General features: G+C 44.6%; 5 protein-coding genes across 5 annotated transcripts; 3 read left to right on the forward strand and 2 right to left on the reverse strand.

Moving 5' to 3' along the window:
- Window positions 1-1,524: 1,524 nt before the first annotated feature.
- Window positions 1,525-4,524, reverse strand: LOC120457118. The gene is made up of 4 exons (XM_039644335.2): window positions 4,207-4,524; window positions 3,304-3,650; window positions 2,703-3,202; window positions 1,525-2,643 (listed from the first exon to the last, which is right to left on the reverse strand). The coding sequence occupies exons 1-4, from the start codon at window positions 4,411-4,413 to the stop codon at window positions 2,549-2,551; spliced, it is 1,149 nt and encodes a 382-aa protein (XP_039500269.1). The 5' UTR covers window positions 4,414-4,524; the 3' UTR covers window positions 1,525-2,548.
- Window positions 4,142-5,809, forward strand: LOC120457120 (pyridoxine/pyridoxamine 5'-phosphate oxidase). The gene is made up of 3 exons (XM_039644337.2): window positions 4,142-4,278; window positions 4,756-5,274; window positions 5,338-5,809. Exons 2-3 carry the CDS (start codon window positions 4,760-4,762, stop codon window positions 5,462-5,464), a joined length of 642 nt encoding a protein of 213 aa, XP_039500271.1. The 5' UTR covers window positions 4,142-4,278; window positions 4,756-4,759; the 3' UTR covers window positions 5,465-5,809.
- On the reverse strand, window positions 5,496-23,684 carry LOC120457116. Its single transcript, XM_039644333.1, has 8 exons — window positions 22,957-23,684; window positions 13,194-13,382; window positions 10,791-11,241; window positions 10,506-10,716; window positions 9,602-10,446; window positions 9,331-9,532; window positions 8,193-9,267; window positions 5,496-6,034 (listed from the first exon to the last, which is right to left on the reverse strand). Exons 1-8 carry the CDS (start codon window positions 22,987-22,989, stop codon window positions 5,855-5,857), a joined length of 3,186 nt encoding a protein of 1,061 aa, XP_039500267.1. The 5' UTR covers window positions 22,990-23,684; the 3' UTR covers window positions 5,496-5,854.
- Window positions 6,616-8,159, forward strand: LOC120457119. The gene is made up of 2 exons (XM_039644336.2): window positions 6,616-6,861; window positions 7,166-8,159. Exons 1-2 carry the CDS (start codon window positions 6,759-6,761, stop codon window positions 7,708-7,710), a joined length of 648 nt encoding a protein of 215 aa, XP_039500270.1. The 5' UTR covers window positions 6,616-6,758; the 3' UTR covers window positions 7,711-8,159.
- Window positions 23,685-24,636: 952 nt separating the features above from the next.
- Window positions 24,637-27,764, forward strand: LOC120455952 (NADH-ubiquinone oxidoreductase 75 kDa subunit, mitochondrial). The gene is made up of 6 exons (XM_039642495.2): window positions 24,637-24,790; window positions 24,999-25,186; window positions 25,269-25,600; window positions 25,668-26,694; window positions 26,755-27,243; window positions 27,303-27,764. The coding sequence occupies exons 2-6, from the start codon at window positions 25,004-25,006 to the stop codon at window positions 27,465-27,467; spliced, it is 2,196 nt and encodes a 731-aa protein (XP_039498429.1). The 5' UTR covers window positions 24,637-24,790; window positions 24,999-25,003; the 3' UTR covers window positions 27,468-27,764.
- The last annotated feature ends 216 nt before the right edge of the window (window positions 27,765-27,980 follow it).

Here is a 27,980-nt window from a genome sequence, read left to right on the forward strand (position 1 = left end):
AAAGGGGTTAAAGGGGTTAAAGGGGTTTAAATGGGTTAAAGGGGTTGCACTTTGGACATTAATTGAACTCGACTCATTGGGGTCGCTCCCATTTGCCACAGGACATTGTGTGCTCCAGCAGTTTATACATAAACACATAGATATATGAATATAAATATATATATAGATATATATACATAAAGATATTTGGGATCGGGGGCATTGCGGGGCCGACGAAACTAACACTAAAATGATAACGAAAGAATCGAAGAATCGAGAAAATCGCATAAAGGAGACATTTTTTTTAGAACGTACCTTTAATAGAACGATTAAGAAGCGTTCACGCAGAACAACTAACACTAATTTTAATGCATACATTTAATGGTAAAATTAACATGAAACTAAAACTAACAAATGACATGGATAAGCGATATACACAGCGAAAAAAAAGTTAGCAAAATTGTTTAATAATGAGCGAAGCAAACCAAACACGAATTGAATTAACTTTTAAGTACATAACAAAAATGAAAAACAAAAAAAAAAACGAACAAGAAATTAAGACAAGATATTTAAACGAAGCTAAGAAAAAAAAAACTATAAAATTATACGATTTACAAAACTAAGAACAAAAAGTAATTGTAAAAATAGAGACAACTTTTTTTTGCTCAAAGCCAGGGGGCAAATCCCTCACCCTCATTCACTTTCCCCAAACAAAAATTAAACACGAAAATAACTAAATATTTCGCGGCACGTAAAAATTTGTTCGTCACGAATGTAAACCACAAAAATCCAACACAAAACGATTTTCTAAACAAAAATGTTTGCAAAAAATTGGCCAATCCAAAACCAAATAATGTTTAAAATTAAACTAAAACCAAACCAACATTCAAGTAAAACCACAAGGAGATAAGAAAAACGTAAGAAATTAAAATTAAAACCAAAACTTAGCTTCTAGTGAGAGAATTTTTAAAACCAAGCAAAAACGAAAAACCAAAAACGAAACGATAGAAAATGCCCCAGAAACCAAAATATGAAACAATGTTAACAAAACGAGGAATGATTAATATAAACTGGAATTATGTATAAGATCGGCTAGCCGACACTGAAATACCCTTGCAATCGATTACAAATGTCGAAACTCGAAAGTCTTTCTTAAAATACCCTTGATAGGTTTTACAAAACTATTTTTTTACTGCGTTTTTTAAATTAAAGTAATAGTTTGGTTGCCAAACCTAATACGTAAATACTTTGTAAAATTAAACAGTTCTAAATTCCGATTATATAATGAGAAATGCAATGTCGAAATGCATGGAACTTTTGAGAGCGTACGATTGCAAGGATATCGAATTAAAAGTTTCTAAGGAAGAAGTGCGAAGCCTAAAACCAAATGAGAAACCGAAATTTAACTAGAGAATTCTTTTCAAATATCAAATAAAGCAAGAAAATAAATACTATAATATTTCAGCCACGAAGGGAGAGCTAAGAAGTGAATAAAACAAACGAATGCAACCAACCAGTAACAACAACAACAACAACACACACACATTTCAATTGCGCTCGTTTAGCCCATATATAGTATATTTCAATTAAAAGAACGAAAAAAAAAACACATTACAATATTTCAATATGTCATTAAGTCACAGCGAATAAACAACAACAATAAGTTGAAGGCGACTTACAAATCTAAACGAGAGAGAAACTGCGATCGTGTGTGCGAGGGAGAGAGAGAGAGAGTTGAAGAGATATAGTAACTATATATATCAGGCGCGACGATCTCCGATGGCGCCAAAAATCGAGCGATACCAACTAAATTTGCTAAGGTTTTCAGCCGCTCGGCTTATGCGTGCTGACTAAATCGTGATGGCTTTAAATTTAATATTGATCTAGAGTTGTTATAAATAATTGTTAACTAGTGACAACAGTGCATAGTTTATCACGAATAAGTACTATTAGAACAGTGCGTTCGGCAACAAACGAATTCGACGCTTTTAGATATATAACATTATTTTAAATACTTCTAGGAGATTAATTTTGTAAGCCTCACTTTTCGATCTTTGCATCTATAGCCTTTGAGATTAGCTGCACTTTTGATTTATAGTTTATATTCTTCTTTCAATTTAGTTTATCGCTAAAAAAAAAAGTTGACAACCTTTAGGCAAGTTGTTAACGCTTATATATGATTCGTTGAAATATTTGAATAATTATTTTTGATTGAAAGCTAGACAACCAACTGACCTTTACAACAAAAGCGTTGACAAATTGACAGATTTCTAAGTGTTAAATATTTAATAAGATTCCTACTATATTATGTTGACGAGAGTCAGAAGTGTACTGCCAACCTTTTTGTGTTAACTAATTGAGTGTTGGCCAAAACGCACTGTTCGCTGATCGCGATTTAGCAAACACGCATAAACCGAAATCAGTCTGATTGAGAGAGAGATAGAGAGAGCGCTAGTTTCAACTTGTGAACTATTAGCCTAAGCTGAACTTGTGTCTTTTTTGGTTTGGTTTAAGGAAATGTGGGTTTCTACTGTGTAAAAGTGTGCTGCGTCCGTGCTCCAGAACGCGATTAGGTATCAACGGCCTGGTCATCGTTGTCATCCTCCGGCTCATGACCGCGTCCCTCGCGAATCCGCTTCAATTTGCGCTTCAGCATCATAACGCCTGCCAGGGAAAATGGCTATAAGTCAGAAATTCAACATCGGTTAATACAAGAAGCTTACATTTAATGGCCTGAAAGGTTTTGGCCGAGGCAGAACTGGTTTCGGAGGGCAGCGAATTGGACGTGGTTCTTATGTGCGCCAGCTTTACCTCCAAATAGGCCTTCTTCAGTGTCTTGTAGTGCCGGAACTCACTGGTGTCCTTGACCAGGATGCACTTGGCCGCCGAACCCTCGCCCGAGCAATCCGACGGCGCTGTGTGATATATCTGATGGTAGAAGTACTGCAGCACCGGTGAGTTCCAGATGGAGAGGCCGTACCACAACCAAATGGGCACATTCAGGGGCAGCTTAAAGTTCTTGGCGAAGAGCGTGGGTATGAAGTACTTGAAGGGCAGCAGGTTGACGAACACATACGCCCACACCATGATGCGCAAGCCAAGGAAAACCTGGTAGATGATCCGGTGTGAATTCGTGCTGGGCAGGACCAGGAGGGCCAGCACTTCGGTGAGTATGCTGTACAGGCCCACCGTCAGATTCAGGCCCACAAAGTAGTTTTCGTACCTAAAAGCAAAAGCAGAGTATTCATTTTATGTTTTTAAGCTTAAAAGGCTTTGGGGTGAAATGGTAGGGACCAGGCCCCTACCAAACGTGTCTCGACTTGCCTGTAAACATCGATGGCGACGAGGGACAGCAGGTAGAGTCCCTTGGAGCCCACCTCCAGGAAGTCAGCGTCCTTGAAGTCCAACCACGCCCCATGCAGGTAGAACGTGATGATGAAGATCGAGTAGAACTGAAACTTCTCCGCCTGGTGGGATCGATAGAAGATCAGGTTGTCCGAGGAGTAGAAGAGCGAGTAGCGTCCCTGGTTCTTCATCAGCTGGGGCAGGATCATGAACTCGTTGTAGAAGTGCAGGAACAGGCAGCTGGCCGCATAGAAGGCGATGTTCCAGATCACGCGGGCGAACAGCCTTCGCTGAAAGTGCTTCATGCTCGACGACTTCAGAAAGAACTGCAAAGGGAGAGGAGCAATTCAGCAATTAGTCGAGCATTGGTCTTGGGTCGTTACAGATAATGGTTTCTATGGCTTATGGTCAGCGCCGATGTGTCGTCTGTCGCCGGGACTTATGCTATCACCAAAACCAGGAGCGAAGTGCCAGTCGAATGGGGAAGGAAGTACAACATGATAACAATAAATCATCTGGACCCTCTTAACCTACGACTGTCGGGAGTAAAATCAATACTATCTTGGTCTAATATTGATTTTGCAAGATACAAAATATTTGAATAATAGTCGAGCATAGCTTTGTTGCAAACCAAAACAATACAAAAAGTGCCGCATTTCGCCGTGTTGTGAAGCTGCCCCAAAAGGGGTGGCAGCAGTATTTTTAGCGCCCCACTTGATTGGCACCCCGTCAAACCCCGGAACGCGAGAATCCGGCCCCGTGTCCGCTCTGTTTATTTATAAACGGCAAATTGTCCGAGCAACCCCTCAAAAGAAAAGTGCAATTGGAGGCGCCACATCGAGGGTGCTGCGATTGAAAGGATTTGCCACGTGCGGGACCCACCTGGAAGAGCCGCTGGAAGGCGTAGTAGCCGCAGGACAACGCCACAAATATCCAAAAGACACCGTTTATCAGGTAAAAGAGGTCTATGTCCCGCACCATCGAATCGAAGCGGTCGTTGGTGATCAGGTATTTCAGCGGCAGAAAGAAGTTGCTGATCTCCGCCCAGTAGTCGGGCGGACCGGCCTTCATGTCCAATATGGAGGTCATGCTGCTCCTCGGCGGGATTTCCCGTTCTGCCGCCCCAGAATCGCGAGTTGCTTTTCCTCGTTTTCAGCCGAAAATTGGGAGAATTTGTTTCGTTTCCATATATCGATAGCTTCGATATATACCCGATAGCTTTCGACAAATAGCGTAATAGCAGAAGTATTTATCGATTACAGAACCTACGGCTGTTATGCTTCTGTTGCAGTGCTGTTAGCGTTAACAGTGGGCAAAGTGCGCCAAATTTGGATTAATTAACTATAAGTTAAGATATTCGACACTTAAAGTGTATTTTGATACCATTACTTTAATCAACTAATTACAATATTTTTCACTTAAAAAATCCAGCAATATGACCTCCTCGTTGGCCAAAATCGAGGACTTTTCCTCCGATCCCGTGGAGTTTTTTAAGGAGATCCTGCAGGAAGCTGCCAAGGGACATCCCGATGGATTCATGCAGGAAATGAACCTGGCCACCGTGGACGAGGAATTCGGGGTCCTCAACCGCACCGTCCTGTACCGAGGACTCACCCAGGATAAATGTGTGTTCTACATCACCCATCGGTATGTTCGCAACTTCAAGAATCTTCAGGCCAATCCCAAGGCCTGCATCACCTTCTATATGCCGGATGTTAAGGATAAGGCCGGAAATCAGAATAGCTGGCAGGTGAGATTGATTGGAGCCACCGCTGTGGAACTGCCCCAAAGCGAAACGGATGCCTTGTGGGCCAAGGAGAATTTGGCTGCCCAGATCAGGGGCCACATCTGTCCCTGTGGAGAACCGATTAACTACGATGATCTCAAGGCGAAGCACGATCAGTTCCTTGAGGATCACAGGGGAAAATCTATCGAGAAACCAGCAAGCTAGTGAGTATCACCATTAACATAACTACATATATTATTATCTAAAAAAATTATAACTTTTTGTAGTACCGCTTGGAAATTCCAACCGCAGCGTTGGGACTTCCTGAAGGTGGGTCTTGACCAAATCGCGGATCGGGTGCAGTACCGACTTCAAAAGGATGGCAAATGGGAATCCATGCACGTGTCCACCTAAACGGTGGCATGCCGGCAGTAAAAACATGATCTTGATTTTGGACGATTTCATTTTATTCAACAATATCTTTCTACAAACAGCTAAACGTACAGACTAACAACTAAATTTGCTTCCTTCTCGACATGTTTAACATACAATTACAACATAGTTAATAAATATTACACAAAACAGCAAAAAAAAGGACGTTTAAAAAATACAGTTAGCATAGAGTTACATAGGTTCGAGTAACATTAGAGCAGGTTAGTTACATACATACATACATATGCTTAATTGCCTTAGTTGCTTTGCTACACACACACATAATACCCAGTGAGTTTCGGTTCCGTTTTCTACACAAATGCGCTGAGGGGCGTGCCCCCCTCGCCCCGCCCCCCGGGTGGACTATTCCGACTATATCGCGCTGATCGTCTCGCGGATCCAGGCGGCATTCGAGGCGATCTTATCGTACATCCTGGGCCGCTCCACGCCAGTGGGTCCGCAAGCGATCCGCCAGGAGGAGACCCCAATAAGCGCCCACTGATTCGTTCCGGGAATTAGGCACTGGACTGGCGCTCCCGAGTACTCCTCTTGCTGAAAGTGTACAGAACAAAAGAAAACATTTTTAAAAATTCAGTATTGATAAAATGTAATTTTGGTCCACTCTAAAAAATGCAATGTAATTGTTAAGGCTCAGCTACATTATTATAACATTTACAATTTGAATGTCCACAGTTATTGTCCACTGCATAATTAAATATTTTAAAAATATTGAATATTGTGGGACCCACTCTACTGTTATAATATTTCACCATCGAATTAAACTCGTGTCACCCCAATTGGCGATCGTGACGTCACACGCACGCGACATGCAGCAACGCGTTTGGCGTAGAGCAACAACAACAAGCAGTCGAAACAAAAACAAAATACAATGAGTAATATCTGTATGCCTCTCCTTCTTACTCTCTCCAATTGCCATTCAAGTGAGCACGAGCGAACAAACACATGCATACACACTTATTTGCAACCCCCGTTACCTGCGAAGGTTTACCTAGGATAGCAAAGAGAACAACAACTATGAGTGCAGCTGCAGTCATATAAAAGGGAAAAAGGAGATAGCTAGAAGAAGAACCAAGAAACACCGCAAAAACAAGAAAACACATAAAACAGAGCGCCAACAGTTGATTTGCATTCATTCGATCGGCAACTTTCCAAGAGAACGCATCGCGGAGAGAAAAATAGTAGAGAATAGAGAGAGAGAAGGATTTCCAGTGTGAAGATCGTTATTAATTTTACTACAATATACAACAAGAAAAGCATGATGGCCGATACCAGGAACAGCTTGAAGATCCTTTTCCAGGGCGAGACCAGCCTCATCTCTTGCGAATCCTCGAGCACCTACGAAGAGGTCATCTCCCAAGGTGAGTCACGAAATTTGAATGGAATAGTGGAATATAGTGGCGTCGTCTTCCAAGCCAATTTAATTCAATACCTAAATTTGACTGCCTTTGCTTAAAGTACACTACAAGAATTGAATCTTTTCACAACATTGACATTATTAATAGCATTCTTATGGTAACTTAATATCAAAATAAGATTTGCTGAATATTTTTTCATTCTGATATTTCAATTTGTTGATTTTTCACAATGCAAATTTATAAATTAGAATATTTGGAAAACTATAAATTCGTTTATGATTATATTAATTGACTGCTTTTATTCCAGCCATGTCCCGCTTTGCCATTCCGGAGACACAAAGGAAAGCCCTCATCCTGACCAACGGCAAGGACTACGTGTTCGAGGCGCATTTGCTGGAGTACTTCCTACTTCTGTTTCCCAGCCCGGAGATCACCTTTCACCTGAAGTTTGACTGGTCGAAGATGCGCCGCAGTCTCGGCCAGACCGACTCCCTTAAGCGAAAGCGTCTAGTGGACTCAGAGCAAACTGAGGTCCAGAAGGAGGAGGATCAAGAAAAGGAGGATTCAGTGTTGGAGTACAAACCGGTGCCCGTCTACCGAATGAATTGCTTTCTTGGATCGCTGCCCACTGCCGGCGCCATGCCTGTGCATCGTCAGAATTGCTTTCTCAGGGAACAGTCCCAGCAGCAGCTGGATGAGATCTCTATACCTCGACTGCAGGAGGACGATGACCAGCAGAAGGAGCCGCCCATGAAGCGCCTGCGCGTGGACGTCTGTGCCAAGCCAAGACGCACTGCGTCCACGTCAGTTGGTCCGTCCCCCGTTCCTGTCATGCGCTCGATTCGCATCTAGTTCGAAAATCACGGATTGTACATAGCTCTAGTACGTATACGATACTCCAACTAAATGTAGTCATAAGCTAAAAGGTTGAACCAATGTTCCTAAGTCTTACACTTTACTTATCGCACCAAACACAAACGTCCAAATCAAATGTTATACTATGTAAAATAACCATTTTTGTTGATAATTTTAAGCTATGTGAAAGCTACATACTTTAGTTCCTAAGCTATCTTCTGGCCTATTATGAGTTGAGATTTAATTAATCGCCGTTGTAAACTTTTACTCTTCAGATATACCATTTTATAACTATTGAAATCATTGCTTCGCAACTTTCTATTTTATACAAATTACTTTCCACTTAATCTAGTTAGAGTAACTAACTGCAAAATCAATTCATATCCCCTCTACGCTCAATGAAGTTATTCAGTTAAATAAAGCTAAGTTATAACATTATCAAAATACTTTATGCATTTCCCAATCTGTGGGCTACTCACCGTGCAGTCGTACTTCTGGTAGGTGGCCTCCATGCACATGGAGTTCACGGTGGCAATGGACACATTCTCGCAGGGCGCCATGTCGCCCATCTTCAGCTGGACGCGCTGCAGGTGATCCCGCTGCCGGGACCAGCCAAGTGTATTGCAATTCGTCCAGATCTGCTCCTGCGCAGCCTTTCCAGCCGCCAAAACAGGGGCCTTGGTGGCGGTGCGGGCGGCGGTGGAGGAGGAAGTGACCGCGGAGGAGGAGGAGTAGTAGTTCACCTGAGGCGCATGATCCGGCAGCGGGTAGCCATCCAATTCCTGATGCAGCGCCTCCGCTTTGGGCATGTGGGAGGCGGCTGATTCGGCGTCGAAGTGATCCTCCTGCTCGTCCTGATCCTCAACGGCCTGGTTCTCCGTGGAGCTGTCCTGCTGCTCCTGCGATGGGATCAGGAAGAACTGCTGGTTCTCCTGCGACAAGCGACTGCGCTGCTGGCTCACCAGCTGCCCCTCCAATCGCTCGGCCACCGGCACATGGGATCTCCTCTGGGCCGGTGGCTGCTGGAGCAGCCTCCTCTGCAGGGCGTCCGGCAGGCAAATGGGTCGCACATGATCCGAGTAACTGACAGACGTTTCCAGGCGCACCAGTGCCGCCGTCGAACCTTCAACCGGGCTCTTGATCATGCCAATGATGCGGCGCCTCTGCGTCCACGGTGCCTTGGCGGACAGACGAACGGCACCCACGATGGCCATCCAAGTGGCACGTGGCTGGCCCTGGAAACAGCCCTCGGTGGTGAGGACCCAGTCCTGCGAGATCAGGGTGCCGTCGCAAACGTGAATATCCTCGCGGAACAGGGCCACCAGCCAGGGCCAATCCCCAGGAGCGGACATCTTCGGCAGCGAGAGGTGCTGCTTGGCATTGAAGAGCGCCGACTGGACGCCACACCGCAGCTCTCCGCAGCCCACGTAGAGCACTTGTCGCCGGGGGCAGTGCGTCCGTATGAAGCTGATTTCCGGCGCATGGGGATCCAAAACACGCACGTAATCATTCAAACGCTCCGTATCGTTCTGCACGTCGAATATTTCCACGGATCTAAAGGCGTATTTAAGGATTAAACATTTCACTTCATATGTATATATATTTCCAAATCCTTACTCGTATCCCAGGGACTTGCAAAGGGACTCGGAGACCGTTTGGCGCACCACCAGCTTGGCATCGCCCTCCAGACCCTCGGCGCACAGCTTGCCCACCACTCCCTTCTCGGAGAAGACGGCGTAACCGGCGGAATGGAAGCGGGAGAGGTACGGAACCAGCGGCTCCGGCTGCAGCAGATCGGCCGCCAGAGGAGCTATAGATACTATATAAACAGCATTGAATATCTTAAGCATCTCTAAAGATGATTGATAGTTGAGAACTGATTACTCACGGCAATCCTTCTCATCGGCGCCGTCCGGACAGTCCGCCTTGCCATCACATCGCGCCTTGCGCGGCACACACGCCCTGCCACGCCCACAGTACAGGGCGTTGGGTGAGCAGAAGGCGCAGCTGCGTTCGTCGGAGAGATCCGGACAATCGGCATAGCCATCGCAGAGCCGTGGACTCTGGACATTGGACTGCATGTCGCTGACACAGTGGGGCTTCTGGTGGCACGACTGGGTGCCCGTGGACTCCGGGAAGCGTTCGCAGTCGAAGAACTGCCGGAAACGCTGCGGCAATCGACCGCCACAGCCGGCCATGAAGGATTCACAGTACTCGCGGCAAATCTGGCCCGGAGTGGGCTGCAAATCGGAGCCGTGCGTGTCGCACGGCGGCTGTAGGAGCCGGCACACAAAGTCGTAGGCCTCCCGATGGCATTCACCGTCCACCAGTTCCCGGAACACGATCACATCCTCGGCCAACTGCTCGTAACTGGCGTGTCCCAATAGATTCGGATAGGTCGTAATGTTGTAGCCCACCTGGCGGCAGTACGATAGCTCCAGTGGTGAGCAGCGACGTGGCGGCGCCGGAGTGGTCGTCACCACCGGCTCGGTGGTCTCATCGTGTCCGCCCAGCGGTGAACTGGACATCACTGGCTCCTCGATCAGGCCAGTCGTCTCCTTGATGCTCAAACTGGCCACGTCCACCGTCATGTTGGCGAAATGGCGGCGCTGCTGAGGCGGCTGGGTCATCTCCTCGTGGAATAGGGCCAAGAGGTCACCGCTGCTCACCAGACCCGCGTACGGATCGAAGATCATGTTGAAGTGAACGACTATGTTGTTGTTATCCTCGCTCCTGTGGATCCAAGCCATTGGAATTATTGGGAATCTAAAGAAAAGACCAGTTTTACGCACCCATCCAGTGCCAGAATCTCGCTGCCTTCGTACGCCTCCCGCAGGTCGGATCGGCGCAGGGTGAGATTGATACGCTCCCGGTAGTCGCGCGCCTTGTGCTGGAACCGCATCGAGTTCTGATTGGCCAGCTCCATGCTCCACTTGTCGTTCAGCACCATGAATCGACCGCGGAAAACGCGATCTGGCAGCGGCTCCGGTCGGAAATAGGTATCTAAATGGAGTAAACAAGCGGTTGGTTTGGTGATGTATCTCCATGGCAATGTAAGTGTTTGGTGTAGTACTAACATCCCACATAGACAAAGATTCCGGCGACGAGGAGGGCGATGAGGAATCCAGCGATGACGGCACAGCCGCACTTCTGGCCATCGCCCAGTTTCCGGCGGGTGAAGCGAATGTCCGAGTCGGTGGACAGCACGGATTCGGATTTTCTCCGCAAGCCATGATTGTGCTGGTGCATATGGAGTTGGTGTTCCCGCTCCCGTTCTCTGTCCCGCTCCCTGTCCCTTTCCCGCTCACGCTCACGCTCCCGATCTCGTTCACGTTCACGTTCCCGCTGCTGTGTGGCCTCCAGTCCAGGTGGGCCTCCTGCTCCTCCGCCGGCGGAAGCTGCACTTCCATTGCCGTGACTGTGGTGCGGCTTGTGGTGCCTCGTGCATCGGGTGTTGTGGAAGACCTTTGGCGGCTGGGCCGTGGTGCCCACACCGCCACTCGGATTGGGATTACTCTGGACAACGCCCTGCGAACAGCCGAATGAATGAAAATAAGGAAAAAATAAAGACACACACACACACACACTAAGTTGTGTTTGTTCATCAGTGTTAAGCACTTTTCGGCGGACTCAATAATTAAGCTAGGTCGCTGACCAGCTAAGCGCCTTAAATGCTGTTCAATTTTCAGCCAAATCATGCCGTTAAATCAAATCACGGAACGAACCGGCTGAGAAAACTCCCAACAACAACAAAAAACATAAACAAAAACAACTGGTGAAAAATTGAAAATCTCGCACTTGAAAATGATTTTAATGCCGCTGCAGCATGCAAATGCGGCATGCAATATTCGGATATTCGTATATTGTGCGAGGAAGCAGCTGCATTAATTAAGGAAACTCCCATTGCATTTCGGACTTCGTTTTCTGGTTATTTGCGCTGCATTTGGTGTGTATTCATGCCCAGCAATTAATTCAAATTGCGCGCCGTTGGCGTTGCCAACTTAATGAAGCATAGCAGGGCGGCGTTGCCAGCCGCAGTAAATGCGGCTACCGTTAACCGGAGGTTAATTTGAATTTGCATTTAAATAAAATTAGTTAGCTTAGAAAAGAAAACATTCAATAAGAAAAATAAATAATTCATCATTTGGATATAAGCACTATAGGTTGTGTTTATGTGAAGCTGGCTGAAATAGCACGTAACATAGCGGCGAAAGAGGAGGCGAATTGGCTTTTATGTTGCAGTTGCGAAAGCGGCTGAAACAGAAAAACAGAGAAACAGAACGCAGACACGGGCACAATTTAGAAAAACAATTAAAGCGCAACTAAGGTAAGAGGAAAAAAACCGCTGCCGGCTGTTGCCACCACTTTTCTTGGGGCCAAAACGAAAAACGGGTCAGCACTCGGCCCAGTTTCAGTTTTCCTCGTCGGCCGCGTCTGCGTGCTTCCATGTGAAGTGATGCCAAGTGATTCCGAGTGATTCCATGTGATTCCATGCGGCTCCATGTGATGTGATGCTGCCAAAGCCAACTGAACAGCAACTGAACAGCAACAACCATAACAATGCAAACTAAAGTCCAGCGAACAACGAGTAATTAAACCCAAATGGCTTCCTCGTTTCATAATCCCCACATCGGTCAACGCTTTTCGCCGCACAGGCCAATTCCACGCTCTTAACACTTTTACGCACTTTAACACTCGGCCGCCCAGTTTCCCAATCGCATTTCGCCAATTCTCTTTGGCTTCTCAAGCATGCAAATGGCAGAAGTAAGCGAATTGCAATCGTAAATTAGCTTTAGAAAGTGTTTCAATAGCTTGGAATAAATAACTGGCGTTGTTTATAGTTTAAAGGTATTAAAAGTATGTAAAAGTATTTAAATGTTTATAAAAGTATTTAAAAGTTTTCAAAGTATTTAAAAGTATTCAAAGTATTTTAAAGTATTTAAAAGTATTTCAAACTATTCAAAGTATTTTAAAGTATTCAAAGTATTTGAAAGTATTCAAAGTATTTTAAAATATTCAAAGGTCATTTACGAAATTGTCATTTAAAGTAAAAGTTCTTAAATGAAAGTTCATGAGAAACAAAACAAGAAGTTCACTTTGTTTTATTACTTCTCTGGACCCCTATTATTTTGCCCTCAGCTGTGCATATGTCAACCGGCCGTCGGAGGGTTAAAGTTGGAGCATCGCAGTGTGTGCAACGGTGTGCGAGTCAAGAGTCAGTCGGCCGCATAACGGTTAACGTGCTCGGCGCACGTGCATCAAGATTTTCGCAGTTACCTCATCTCAATTCGCATCTTTCGCATTTTGCCGCATTTTCTCGCATTTTCTCGCATTTTCTCGCATTTTCTCGCATTTCCCTGCATTTCCCTGCATATTCCCTGCATTTCCCTGCATTTTCCATTCGCACCGCACCCACCACTTTCGCTTGTGCTTCTCGTTAATTTCCTTAATTACCGCACAGTTGCGTTAATTGTGCTCACCTTCCAGTTTTTACCGTTCGTCTGCATGCTCTTCTCTTTGTTGCGATTGCTGCAGTTGTTGTTGTTGTTCTTCTTATCAGCCGCCGCCAAATTGGCCGCATTTGCATTTGCATTGGTATTGGTGTTGTTATTGGTATTGGTCGCCGACAACGGGGCGGATGATTTATCCGCGTCGCGCGATTTCTTCATCTGCAAAAAATTAGATTTAGATGAGATTAATTAATAAGACACCTTTAAGTAGTTAACTAGTTTAACTATCAGCTTCTTTTTCATAGCTTCTTCTTCATAGCTTCTTCTTCACAGCATTCAGTTTGTATACGCAAAGTTTGCTTTTTGTGAGCGGAAGCCCAAAAAAGATGAGATTACTAGACAAATTGCAGGAGAAGATTTGCATTCTATTTCGATTTCTATTTCGACAGAGAGCATTACTTACCTAGTTAGCCACGGATAATTTATCAAGATTTATGCAGCATTTTAAGCAGAAATACATATCTACATATTTATCCAAACTAAAACCAAATAAACAAGAATTCAGTTTTAGTACAACCGCCCACGGCCAAAAAAGTTATCTTGGCAATAAAACCCAAAAAAATTGAAATATATAATAGGTACAATAGTCATTCCTACGCTGCGCCTTTTGAGATTCATTTAAGTAAATACTAATTGCTGTACTAAATTACTAAGTTAGCTAGCTTACTGTTTAATAATTCGCCTAAGAAATAATTGAATCATTTGCTAATAGCCATCGATTCGAAATGGGAAGTGAATTGAATGAAACACATAACCAAGTAGCAAGCACTTTCCCACATTACAGCACTTGTCGCATGGTGTAATTAAAAATGTGTCACAATCGTAATTGCCCATTTTGGCCATGTAATCGGAGCCCCTTTCGCTCACTGCCTGGTGCTCACTGTACCGCGATCAGCCGGCCAGCGAGTGGTGAAAATATAATAATAATATAATATTATAATCCATTGTTACAGACCTGGTAATGGAGACGACATGCGCCCAACGCCCAAAACTAAACAACTAAAAAAATAACTAAACAACTAAGCAACTGAACAACTCAGCAAGCGGACAGGTGCTAATTGTGCGACTACGAATTTAGCACGGTCCGCCCGTACGGTTGCCCCCGCCTGCGGTGAACAAGTCGCCGTTCACCGCCCTCTGGGCCATTTAAACACGGCTCGCTCCAGTTTCGACCAACTCCAAAAAAAAAGGTCCAAATAACACCAACAACCAACAAAAAACAAGCAACAGTCAACGGCCAACAATCATCACAATGCAAGCGGGGCCCAATGTCAAGAAAAGAAAGTTTTTTGTTTTCGCTGCTTTATTGTTTACTTATTTCATTTCGTTTAGCATATTTATATTTACATATTTTTGATTATTCGCTGCCGCAGCCAGCAGTTTGCTCCCATTTCGCTTACTTGCCACCTATTTCGGTCAGTGTTTGGAGCGTGGAATTTGGTATGTGGACCGCCGAAAGCCAACTGATTATAGCCATGTTACGTCAAAGGTGCGTTGACCATGAATGGATTGAGCTAAGAAATGAAAGTTCTCGCTGGAAGAACCTTATCTTATGCCGAATTAAAAACCCAATCAATTAAATCGCTGGCAGTAAAGGGCGCCTGATGAATTCGGTGGCTTCGCTTTCCTTTTCAAGCAAAGGAAAAAAATAAAAAAAAAGAAGAAAAAAATTCCGAAAATCTCGCTGCAACTTTCTTTGCGTCGCAAAGAGCATGAGGTCAACCAGTGTAAAGTTGGGGACTCCTGGGAGGCATAGGCTTTGGCTTTGGCTTTGGCTTTCGATATGTGGCAGAGTTCAAAAGACTGAGGCCACGAACTCGTTTTTCCCATTTCCATTTTCAATTTCGTTGCCACATTGACAAGTGTCATTCGAGAAAAAAAAAGCGAAGAAGCTTCGCATTTTTGAATCGTTCGTCTTTGGCACAAAGCGAAAGCGAATTTTTTCGACTTTTTTTTTTTTCGTGCCAATTGCATTTTTTTTTTGTTGCATTTTGTTGGTATTATATGTGCAGTTTTGTTGCTGCTGCAGCAATTGTGCATTTTCAAAGCCAAGGCGCTGCAGCTGGAAATGAAAGTGTTTTTGTTGCTGCTTCTGCTTCTGCCACCGCAAACACGTTTCGGCAAACATGTTTGAGCGAACATCATTGAGTCTCCCAAAACAACCACAGCCCCCGCTCCCCTTTCCTTTCGTTCCACGAATTTTCCTAATTAGTCGCCCGTGTGAAAGAAAAGCGAAAACGAAACGTGGCTCCCAAACATCAGGCATACATATACACATATACTACATACATACATATATTCGCATTATTATGTGCCCCTGTTGCGAGTAAGAGTTTCCACAGAACAATTAAAAGGCTGTATGTATGCAGAAACAATGGAACCAATCCAACAAATTGGGCTAATAACAAAATGCGCTCACAATGGCAGGCCTATATAGCAAATTGTGGCATCAAATTGCTTCTTTGTACCCACAGTTCCCACTGTATATTCGGGTTTTGCACTAGGAAACCCAATGCTAGTCATAATGCTTGTCTTGGGAATCGACTTGGTAATTTACTCTGATGCGTTTAAAATTCGAATACCATCTTGAGTTAGGAACTCGGATATTAGATCATATTGGCGTGAGTTTCGCAATGGCAAGTAATGCAACTGTGGGTTAAGTTACTAGTACGAGAGTAGCCTTTATGCAACGATCAGGAAACCCAAGCCAGATGCATCACCAGTAATACGTTCGAGTTTCAGCACACTGGACCATCGGACAGCCCAGTTACCAGAGTTAGGAACCCCATGCGATCCTATGCGTAAGCCACATGAAGTAGTACACCCGCTGGTCAAGTTTCACGGCGCTCACTGGGCCACGAGTCCAGTTCGCTGAGTTAGGAGCACTGCTGGAATATCGCATTTCACTCGGTGTCGAGTGCATTGTTGCCTTTGGAAGTGGAGACACGTGCCCTCAAAGTGGGAACACTCTGCATTTAAAGGAGAGGGAGCGGGGAAAGGAAGGGGAAGGGAATGGCAGAAAAACGGCAGCTGTGACAGCTTTTCACTAATTTCCCTTCAAGCAGCCGCCGCCGCCGCAGACTCAGAGTTTCTTGAAGTTGAGGTTTTCTCGCTTTTCTCAGTCGCAGCTGCCACTCAATCGTGACGAATTAATAACGGAACGTTTGCCGAACGAACGGGGGAAAGCTGAAGCTGCAGCTGAACAATAAATGGAGCGGGGGAAGCGGGCGGATTGGAGCCCTCCTTCCCCCAAAGCGGCAAACAAAAAATGGGAAAAATAATAGGAAAAACGCTAACACATCCGACGACAAGGCGACTTGAGTCGTAAGATAAAAGCGGACAGCTTTGACCTCTTCAAGGAGCATTTGCCACTGCAACTGTTGCACCTCTCTCTCTCTCTCTTTCTCTCCCTCCCTCTCCCTCTCTCTCTCTCTCTCTCCGCCTCTCTCTCTCACTCTCTCCGGCATGCACTGGAAGAAAAGCCCAAATAGAAATGCTGGACTGTAGTATTTGCTCCATTCAACAGATTAAAAGATAACCAGATAACCTGGAGTACAATCTTCAAGTTTTCTTTGAAAACTTTATCACCACGCCCATTTTCCCCCAATCGCATGGCTACGTGCGTGCTGGATTATCTGCTGGCTGGGATTCGATGGAAGCAGATGGGTTCATATGGGATCATATGGGATGGTATCGTATCGGGTGAGGAATGGAAATGGTACTCATAGATGGCTTCGGTTTGGCGGACTAGTGCCCAGGAATCGCTGACGACGACGACGTGACTGAGATCGATTCTCTGATTCTCCGATTCTCTGATTCTCTGATTCTCTGATTTGGTGGCCACTTGGAAACTGGGTTGCCTTCTGTTTTCTGGGTGTGTGCCTCTTCGCAAGCAAAGTGGGTGAAGTCGCAGTGAGTCACTCGTCAACTCGACGGCCTACGATCGCAACTACCAACTAGCAACTAGCAAGCCAATAATGGCAAATCAAAATGCAATGCAGCAGGGCGATGCACTGAGAGAAAGCGGTAGCATATTCACTTGGAATGTGTCATAAACCACAAGTGTGTTAATTAAGAAATATAGCCGACAAAGTCTTAAAAGGAATAAAACGTATAGTTAAACTAAATGCTAATTCTTTTCTACTTCTTTTTAAAAAAACACATATTTACAAATAAATGAAGCCATGTTTTTTGGCAGCTCTTTAAGTTGGAGCCACTGCTTTGTTGTGAATTCCAAATGAAGTAGAAAGTTCTCAGTTTAAACAAAAAGAGAATCGATCATTGGAATGCCGCTGGGCGCTTTCTTGGCCATTTGTTCATTTGTTCATTTATTTTTTTATTTCTTTGGCCCACCGCACCACCTATCGCCCTCTCTTTCGCCGCACATATGCCCCTCCTGCTCTCCCCTCTCCACCTTCTTCGCTGTCTTCTGGCTGGAAGAATTGTCTATTCTGAATGCGATTCTTCGGCCAAAATGGGAATGGCTGCGATTATGTGGGAACCGAGGTAGATTTCAAAGATAAGCTTAGAAATTAGCATAAATAAATAATAAATAAATAGAAAGAGTATAGAAAAAGACGCCAAATAGGGGTTGATGAACTAAATGTCTGCATGAAGAAATTCCTTTAAGGGAAGATCACTTTATGTAACTTGTACTTATTATAAAACTTCAATATCGATAACGACTTTCGGGCAAATCCCATGAGTTTTTTACACTTTCAAGGCAACTGCAAAATATTTATTTAAAACTTTGACATTCCCACAATTTCCCAAAAGAAAAAAGTTAATTTCCGCCGAGATTAGCATATTTAATTGAAATTTTGCAACTATTTCGGACGAGCAACTGCAGCAGGAAAATGCCACAAAAGGTAAACAGCCAAAAAATCGAAAAAAAAACACGCCTTGAAAAAGTCAGCAAAAATTAAAAGCAAAATAATAAAAGCAACAAAAAAAAAAACAATTTGCCCACGCCGCTGACGTCACTGGTTCAAGGCTGCAAGCAGTGCGCTTTTTGCCAATCGTTTTCTATATTTCAAGTTTTCAAGCACTACAAATGCGAATATAAGTAGATAAGTGCGAGAATAAATCAGAAATGTAATTAATAAGCAGAAATGCCCATTAATCGAGTAATGAGAGTTCATTGCGAAAGAGGAGAGAAATGCGGTGTGGAGAGCTTGGAGATTTGTGCTACTTTCTTTGGAGAGCGCAGACTCCGCTTTTGTGGCTTTTGGCTTTTGTCACTGCTTGCTTTGTTTGCTCCTCCATTCTTCTGCTCTCCCCCCTTCCTTCTTTCCCTCCCCCTCCCCCTTCACCACACAGCTCACTTCTAATTTATTTCAATGACATTTGTCGAAAAATGCAAGCAGTGGGAGAAAGTTCTCTTCTCTCTTTAGCACCCGCAGGAGTAGCCAGTACACAGAAAAAAGAAGTTGTCATCATCGAAAAGTACTACGAGATTCATTAACCTTTTGATTTTTCGAGTTTAAAGTGAGGCATTCATTTTTCCTAGTGTTTTTACCGCTCTACTGCTTCAATGATTTGCTACTTTGCTCTGTCAAAAGGTCGATTCGGAAAATATTTGATTGTGCTCAGACCAGCAGAAAAATCAAGCTCAGCTTAACCCACTAAAGACCGCGATTAGAAGCACTGAAAATATTACGCGAAATGAAAAAGGAAATTGCTGGCATTATGTTAAAAATGTGTTACTTTTAATTTGCAAAGATATAGGCAATAATTAGTCACCTAATATTAAATAATAAATAATAATAATAATTTCAATATTGATTGTACATATTCCTAAGATACACTTGGCCAATAAATCCAGAGTCAAAAGTGAGCCAAATGAAGTAGTTGACTTTCAGAGGGTTAACTAAACTTACTTTGCTGCCAATCCTAAGTTGTTGCTGTGCTGTGGCATTTGGCCAAATGGCAACAACATTTTATTTCATATTGTTGCTGCTGGCTTGTTGTTGTTGTTGCTGTTGATGGATTTTCTTTAGTAAGGTGAACCTGTTGCACATGACTGCAAAATGCGACAGCCAGTGAAAAACGCCAACTGAAGATGGATGAAAATGGATAATAGGCAAATCTTAGGCAAAACCAAAAGTTTCCCTGCCTCTTTGTTGGTCTACAAACACTGAAATTGGCTAAATAGTAAAATGGAGTTTTCATGGATTCTATGCCAAATTTGGTTAAATTTGCTTTATCACTGATAGTTGTTCTTTTGCTGCCAAGACTTTAGTGATTTCTGGTGTCGCTGGTGATTGTGCAAAAAAAAAAAGAGGGGGGGAAAAACAAATAAGCAGAGAAGAGAGTGGGGGGTGAAAATTGGCAAACGAAAACCGAAAATGGCTAAGACAATAATGGGGCCCCACAAGTCAGATAAGCCTAGAAAAACATGGAAAAAATCGCCGCAAAGCAAAATCGGCGGCAGACAACTGAAAGTTGTTGCGTTTGTTTCTAAGCCAAACGAGTTTGTTGCTATTGTTGTTGTTGTTTCTGTTGTTGTTTCTGTTGCTGTTGCTGTTGTCGCTGCAATCACTTTTTGGCGCATAAACTCAAACTCAAACTCAAATCCAAGCCCAAGCCCCAACTCCAGACCAAGAGCAGACCCGTGGACTATTGGAATGCCAAGCCACACACACACACAGACACACACATGGTGACGCACAGTCGCGGCCACCGCACTAAGGTCTTGCTTTTCCAGCAAAAACACCACTTGGTAATAAGTTGCTCAAATGTGTCATTTGCCATTATTAAGAACATCTTCGCTTCAAATTGGTTGCACTTTTTTGGCAGTTGAGTTGGAAGTTGAAACCTATTTGCGTGATCGCTGCTGTGCGTATGCATACGTATTCCTACAGATCGCAGTTTAAATTACAGCGGGCGGACTTGTGAGAAGAAAATGAAACGAAACCAAATGAAATGAAATGAAATAAAATGAACCCACAACAATCGCGGCATAAGCCCCAAATTGCTCAATGCTCGTTGTGTTGCCTTTGGCGGCCAACACCCGCAATTACAACAATAAAGACAACGGCAGTTTTGGGGCCTATTTAAGGCACACACGCCCTGCAACAAACAGCAAACAGCAAACAACAACCAACTAGCAACAATCAGCAACTAGCAACAATTAACCACTAGCAACAATCAGCAACTAGCAACAATCAGCAACTAGCAACAATCAGCAACTAGCAACAATCAACAACCAACAATAAGCAACAACAAGCAACAATGAGCCACTAACTGGCGAGGAAAACTTTGGTCAAGCCGAAAACCTTGGTTCCAAAAAGTGGATAAAGTGCATAATACGCCTAACAAATGTCTTTGAAATGCACTTTTTCGCAGTCCATGGCCTTGGTTTCAATTGCTAACCCATTAGAACCCAGCACTTAATACATAGATCTATATACAATGTGATATCTTGTCAAAAACTCTTCTTTTAACATTTACATATTAAGTTATTAAGTTACTCCTTTTTATTAAATCCCAACCTGATTCTATTTAAGGACTGCAGCTAGTAAAAACTTCTATCTATTGAATACTTTAAACATAGAGCATTGGCTATTCGTTGTCAAGCCACCACTTGATCACTATTATTGTTTGAAACGACATATTTTGTTTTTTTCGAAAAATTCTCATCAGCCGCGACAACAAAAGAAAGAGAAACAGCCATCCAAAGCATTCAACGACTCATTTCACAAACAAATTTATACACGCCACCGAAAACAGTTGCTGATTGCTGGGAGAAATACAAAATACAACACAAAAACACACAAAAAAACACAAGAAACACAAAAAAAACAAAGCAAAAGAAACAAGACACAAATTACAAGAGGGAAATAATAATAAAGAAAAGCAACAGAAACTGACATTTTTGCATGAAAACAGCTGCAAATTAAAATCGCAGGGAACTGAAACTCTGATTTGCAGAGACGACAACGCATTCTGCACTGAAAGAAATTGCAGCTTACTTAATTTAGTAATTTGCACTTCATACGCCACACAAATCAAATTGTATTGGTATTGGTCAAGTTGTATTTTTTAATAATATATGATAATGATATATGACTTGTTAAACCAAAATAATAACTTTAATTTTAGCAGTGTGGCAAACTTTTGATTTCTTTCGGCGAGGCGGGCCAGATTTTCGCAGCGCAGCGCCCGCGGCAAAAGCAACAAACAACAAAAACAACAAGCAACAATTTTAATAACAACAACAGCGAGCGGCAAGAGTAAGTTACTAAGTCAAAATTGGCTTATAACGGGACGCACTTTCACTTAAACGCAGCTCAAGTCGCTGCTCTCTTTCTCTGCGTGTGTGTGCGCGAGTGTGTGAGTGTGTGTGTGTGGGGATGCTGCTACCCCCAGCCACAAGAAGGGGCGTGGCATTGTATTCTCTATAAACTTAACAGTAGCCAAACTTAACGTAGTCGAAATGTAAAGTAATGTTTGTAGTTCGATGAAATATTAATTAATATTAAATATTAATACCTTTTTGTTCCACTTTCAGCTCGCACTAAATTTGCTTAAAAGTTAACTAAACAGTGGTGGGTAGCAAAACGGGGGTACTTCCGGGGATTGGTTTCCCATTTTATAAAACGCACCAAACTGACCTATTAAACATCCCATTTACGTATAGCAAACTTAAGTAGTTGCTCCAAATATAACAAATAAAGTAAAATAAATAGCAAGGCCGTTAGCTCCGAGTGGCCACTGTACATGCTGCACATACAGACTACTGTGGATGCGATCCCGTTGCTGATTGGAAATCGTAAGCAGGTTACCAATATCGCCGACTAGTGCAGCATTATTGCATAATGCCAATCCGCAGCACGACAAAAACTAAATACAAAAAATACAAACAAAATACAAGAAACTACAAAAAAACCAAACTTCGCGACGCTTTTACTTTTGTTTCATTAATTATGGCTGCTCAACGATTTCCAATTATGACAGCGATTGGAAAGCCGTTTAAGCCGAGTGACCAAAAATAAGCCAAAGAAAACTAAGCTAAAACCGAAATGACCAAATATCGAAAAAGCCAAATAGCCAAATAACCAAAAAGCAAAGAGTGTTGCCCTTTCAAGAATCCCCACCGATAATCGCAGATAATAAATCCATCGGATTTTGTGGAATTTCGAAAGGCATTTCAAAGGCATGGCAATAGGTATGTACATATGTATGTACAATGTATGTATGCTATGGTAAATGCCCCCAGGAATCCGCAGATATATTTCACTATTGTCTGAAAAATGGCATAACAATGCACTTGATTTTGGCCCAAGTCCTTTTTGCTTACCATCAGATAGTAATCTGAAAAGTCTGAAAAGTATCTTAAAGATGCCCAACGAACTTTATAGAGTTTTTACTACCATGATTAGCTTTCCTAGTGAAAGAAACTAGAATGGTATAGTACACTACTTGGTACTATGAATGCAGAAAACTGTGCTAGTTTAGCCACTAGTCCGATGCTAAATTAGCCATCTAGATTTAATTATCGCAGATTTAATTAATGATACCTAAGCTGGTCAGCATTGTAGTGCCATGTGCCATATGGGCCTTTTGGATGTGGAGAAAGAAAAGCTCCAAGTTCGCTTCATAATCCAATTAAAAAGCCGGAGAAATGTGTACTTTCAGACCTCTGATTAAGTTTAACTACTGGCCGCTGGAATTAGCCGCATTTCCTGGCGACGGCCACGCGTAATTGATTTGAACTAGAACTAGAACTCACCTGGCTGTTGCTGCAGTAGTATATGTCCGACATCCTGGATCTGGCTATAGATCTTGATCTGGCTCTGGCTCTGGATGTGGATTGGGATGTGGGTACGGATCTGGAGCTGCCCTCCGCCTGCTCCGCTGTCGCGGATTCGCGCCACTCGCAAACCTTTCAGCGTCACTCCTTGCTTGCGTTATGGAAACCGAAGAGAAGTGGACAGCATGCCCACCAGGTGATGCAGGTGATCCAGGTGATCGAGGTGATCGAGGTGATCCAGGGGAACTGGCGAGCAGGTGGAGCAGCCCTAATGGCTACGATGGCAACCTGTTTTCTGCGCCGCGGAAAAGTGTCACACAGTGTCACCCGGTTGGCTTGCAATCGATATGGCCAGTTGACGTCGCTTATTGTTACGATCTTTGTTTTTGGTTTTTGTTTTTGGCGGCTTAGGTTTTCCGCATACTTATCCGCATTTAGGCAGAGCCACACACAATACAAACAAAACAAAATACAAACTATATATATTATTAAATGCAAACAATGCCGCACTTCACGCTCCGTCTTGCAGAACACACGACCACTGGATTTTTCGCCGCTTTTTCGCCGCTTTTCCCGCTTTCCATATGCGCATGCGCGCACCTTTCTTTCGAAAATCGCCAAGTGATGCACTCGAAATGCGAGATTTTGGTTGTTTTTTTGTTTTTGGATTTGGTATCTGAGAGCCGCCACACGACCGTCTCGAGCGGAGCTTAAACGCCAACTAACTTAACCCAAACGGGGCGACTTCTTCGGCGGCCGCAACGAAAGTTGTCGCAACCAGTTTTCAGTCTTCTGGGGCCTCATAATTTCCCACTCTTACACGCCAGCGAAATGAAACAGATGTTGTGCACCATTATATTTTGAATAGGTGTTTCAAAAATGCGTATGACTTCTAAGTCACGAAGTTTTCTAAAAGTTAATAGGTTTACTTTTTCATTCATTTGATTTTGATATGTTTTATATACGCAATGACGTAATTTACGAATCAGATTTAAGTTCTGGTCACTTTTTCATTTAAAAGGTGTACAAATTAACTTGTTGCACACCCCATTGCTCTCTGTGTAGCCAGAGCGCGGGAGAAGAACACTGCACTTTTAAGCCGGTAATTTATGCGATGATTAATTCGAATGAAGCGGCGAAGATCCTGGCCAGATATGCATATATGTATACACACATACATTTGTATTTTCTTTTGTATGAATGTTGGAAGATAAGAAATTGAAAACAAACGTAAAAAATAATTAACTTTTGGCTGTCAAGTATTCAACAAAATAACATTTCAAATCCCACTAAAAACATATGTTAAATAGTAACAAAATATATTTAAATTAAATATATTAAAATATATATATGAGCTAATTTTAATTTTAATTAATATAGGTATTATAGTTTACATATTTATTATTATGAATAAATTAATTTTGAGAGCGCCAATAAATTAGTGAAGTGGCGCCATCTTTGGTTCGGAATTTGAAGTCAGCAACTGAGGCGCTCACAATTGAATGGCCAAACAAATTTGAACAGCTGCCCATCGCGTTGCCAACTACAGTGAAAGTTAAACGTGAATGAAATAAGCTGACAATTGTTACCAAATACATATTTCTAAAATAGAAAATATGATTTCGGAGACTAATAAATATGCTTGGCATATGCATATCCAGCTAAGGCGTAAATTTCAAAACCGATAAATTAGCGCGATTGGGCCAGCTGTCAACGCGGCAGTTGGCAACGCGGTCCGACTGTCAAAGCAAAATCCGATAATAAAAAGTTGTCTCCGCATTAAGAGATCACAGGAATATTTTCCAGCATTTCGGTAGGTTTTCGTGCACTTTTGGCGTCCTCCAGGTACCCCATTCAGGTGGCTGCGCATGGTGCAGTGGAGCAGCTGATCCCTGGAACGCACACAAAAGGCGAACAATCGATATGCGGCAGTGTTGTGCCAACCAGCATACCAAAACACTTATGTAATTTTCTTTGGCTCCTCCAATTGCAACGGATTTTTGGTTACCATCTCGTTGCAGAAAATATGATACGGGCACCGCTAGTCAAGGCGCTGGGCGCTCTGGGCTCGCCCACACATCAGATGGCCAGCCGGGCGGTGCGAACCAGCGCCATGGTGGCCCAGACACCGGCGAAGGCGCCCGAGAAGATCGAGGTCTTTGTGGATGACATTCCCGTGCAGGTGGTACCCGGCACCACTGTCCTCCAGGTTCGTTTCAAGTCCCCCCTCCCCTTCCACTTCCATTCCCAAGTAGCGCCTTCTAATCGCTTTGATTTCCTGCAATTCGTAGGCTGCTGCCCAGATCGGCGTGGAGATACCCAGATTCTGCTACCACGAACGTCTTGCGGTGGCCGGCAACTGCAGGATGTGCTTGGTCGAGGTGGAGAAGAGTCCCAAGCCAGTGGCCGCCTGCGCCATGCCCGTGATGAAGGGCTGGCGCATCAAGACCAACTCGGATCTGACCCGCAAGGCGCGCGAGGGCGTCATGGAGTTCCTGCTGATGAACCATCCGCTGGATTGTCCCATCTGCGATCAGGGTGGCGAGTGTGATCTTCAGGATCAGGCCATGGCCTTCGGTTCCGATCGATCCCGCTTCACGGACATTAACTACACGGGCAAGCGGTAAGGGGATTAAACCAACAAGTTCCTGCCCCTTAAACTTAAGTAACCATACCTTGTGCATCCACAGAGCTGTCGAGGACAAGGACATCGGACCGCTAGTGAAGACTATCATGACGCGCTGCATCCACTGCACCCGCTGTGTGCGTTTCGCTTCCGAGATCGCCGGCGTTGATGACCTGGGCACCACTGGCCGTGGCAACGACATGCAGATCGGCACCTACGTGGAGAAGCTCTTCCTTACCGAACTGTCCGGCAACGTGATCGACCTGTGCCCCGTGGGAGCGCTGACCAACAAGCCCTATAGTTTTGTGGCCCGTCCCTGGGAGATCAGGAAGGTGAGCAGCATCGATGTGCTGGATGCCGTCGGCAGCAACATTGTGGTCAGCACTCGCACAAACGAGGTGCTGCGCATTCTGCCCCGTGAGAATGAGGACGTCAACGAGGAATGGCTTGCGGACAAATCGCGCTTCGCCTGCGACGGTCTGAAGCGCCAGCGCTTGGTGGCTCCCATGGTGCGCATGCCCAACGGCGAACTGCAGGCCGTGGAGTGGGAGGGCGCCCTCATCGCCGTGGCCAAGGCCGTCAAGGCAGCCGGTGGACAGATTGCCGGCATTTCCGGCCAGCTGGCCGATCTGGAGGCTCAGGTGGCCCTTAAGGATCTGCTGAACCGTCTGGGCAGCGAAGTGGTCGCCACTGAACAGGGCTTTGTTGCCGGAGGCACCGACAATCGTGCTAATTACCTCTTGAACAGTACCATCGCCGGCTTGGAGGAGGCCGACGCCGTTCTCCTGGTGGGCACCAATCCCCGTTACGAGGCTCCTTTGGTCAACACCCGTCTGCGCAAGGCCTATGTCCACAACGAACTGCAGATTGCCTCGATTGGACCCAAGATCGATCTGTCCTACGACCACGAGAACCTTGGCGCCGATGCCGCTTTGGTCAAGGACGTGTGCTCCGGAGCTCATGCGTTCTCCAAAGTTCTGGAGGGTGCCAAGAAGCCGGCCATCATCATTGGAGCCGATCTGTTGGAGCGTGCCGATGGTGCCGCCATTCACGCCACCGTTGCCGAGTACTGCAAGAAGCTGAAGAAGCCGGTAAGTTTGCTATCCCTTTGCTCGTGTGAATTCCCATTTAAGCTCAGCTCTCGCTTGCAGAACTGGAACCCCTTCAATGTGCTGCAGACGAACGCCGCCCAGGTGGGCGCTCTCGATGTGGGCTACAAGGCCGGTGCACAGATCGCTGTGAAGGCCCAGCCCAAGGTGCTGTTCCTGTTGAACGCCGACGCCGGCAAGGTGACCCGTGAGCAGCTGCCCAAGGACTGCTTTGTGGTCTATATTGGATCGCACGGTGACAATGGCGCCTCCATTGCCGATGCCGTGCTGCCAGGTGCCGCTTACACAGAGAAGCAGGCCATCTACGTGAACACGGAGGGCAGGCCGCAGCAGACGCTGCCTGGTGTTTCGCCACCGGGCATGGCACGCGAGGACTGGAAGATTCTGCGCGCTCTGTCCGAGGTGGTGGGCAAGCCGCTGCCGTACGACAACTTGGACGAGCTGCGTAACCGTGTAGAGGATGTGGCGCCACATCTAACGCGCCTGGGACACTTGGAGCCAGCCGGCGATGCCGGAGCAGCGGGCGCTATCGTAAGTTGAAATGATTCTCTCTATTGGAAGTTTTATTGATTATTCTGTGTTTTTTGCAGAGCAAATCTATCGGCGGTGGCCCCATCGATCTTAAGCTGAAGGAGCTGCGCGACTACTTCATGACCGACGCCATTTCGCGCGCCTCGCCCACCATGGCCAAGTGCATATCGGCGGTCAACAAGCAGCAGCGGGAGAACGAGGCCAAGCAGAGTGTGGCTATCTAGGCGTCCACCCTCGCGTCTGATCTAAACTAATAACTAATTAATGTTTTTTTTTTAAACTCTGCTCTTCGAACTTTTGCGCCGCCACTCCCCCACTTACCAAACGGACACGAAGACAGCAGGACGCGCCGCAGGATGAGCCAGCGCAGGAGCGGAATGAGGAGCAGGTTCGATAGGCGGCTGCAGAGGCGCCAGCGCTGGGTCAGTTGTAAATGAAAAAGTCTTACGTTGTTCAAAACAAAGGAGTTATTCAATACGAGATATAGGAAAACCAAAATAAAAAAAATGTAATAGAAAATATCACAACCGAAACTTCGTACTGGGTTTGGGATTCAGCATGGGTATATTGGGCAGTTTCGAGCCGCTTGGCTTATTTGTATTGCCATCTCGCTTTCTTTCGTGCTCAATACCAATTTAAATAATTATTATTAAATAAGTGGTTCATCATTTTATCAAAAAAATATTACAATTATTCATTCTGTTTATTCCATGATTTTTAGATGCCATGTGCACAAT

This window comes from Drosophila santomea, chromosome X (assembly GCF_016746245.2).
Source record: "Drosophila santomea strain STO CAGO 1482 chromosome X, Prin_Dsan_1.1, whole genome shotgun sequence".
NCBI classification, from domain to species: Eukaryota; Metazoa; Arthropoda; class Insecta; order Diptera; family Drosophilidae; genus Drosophila; species Drosophila santomea.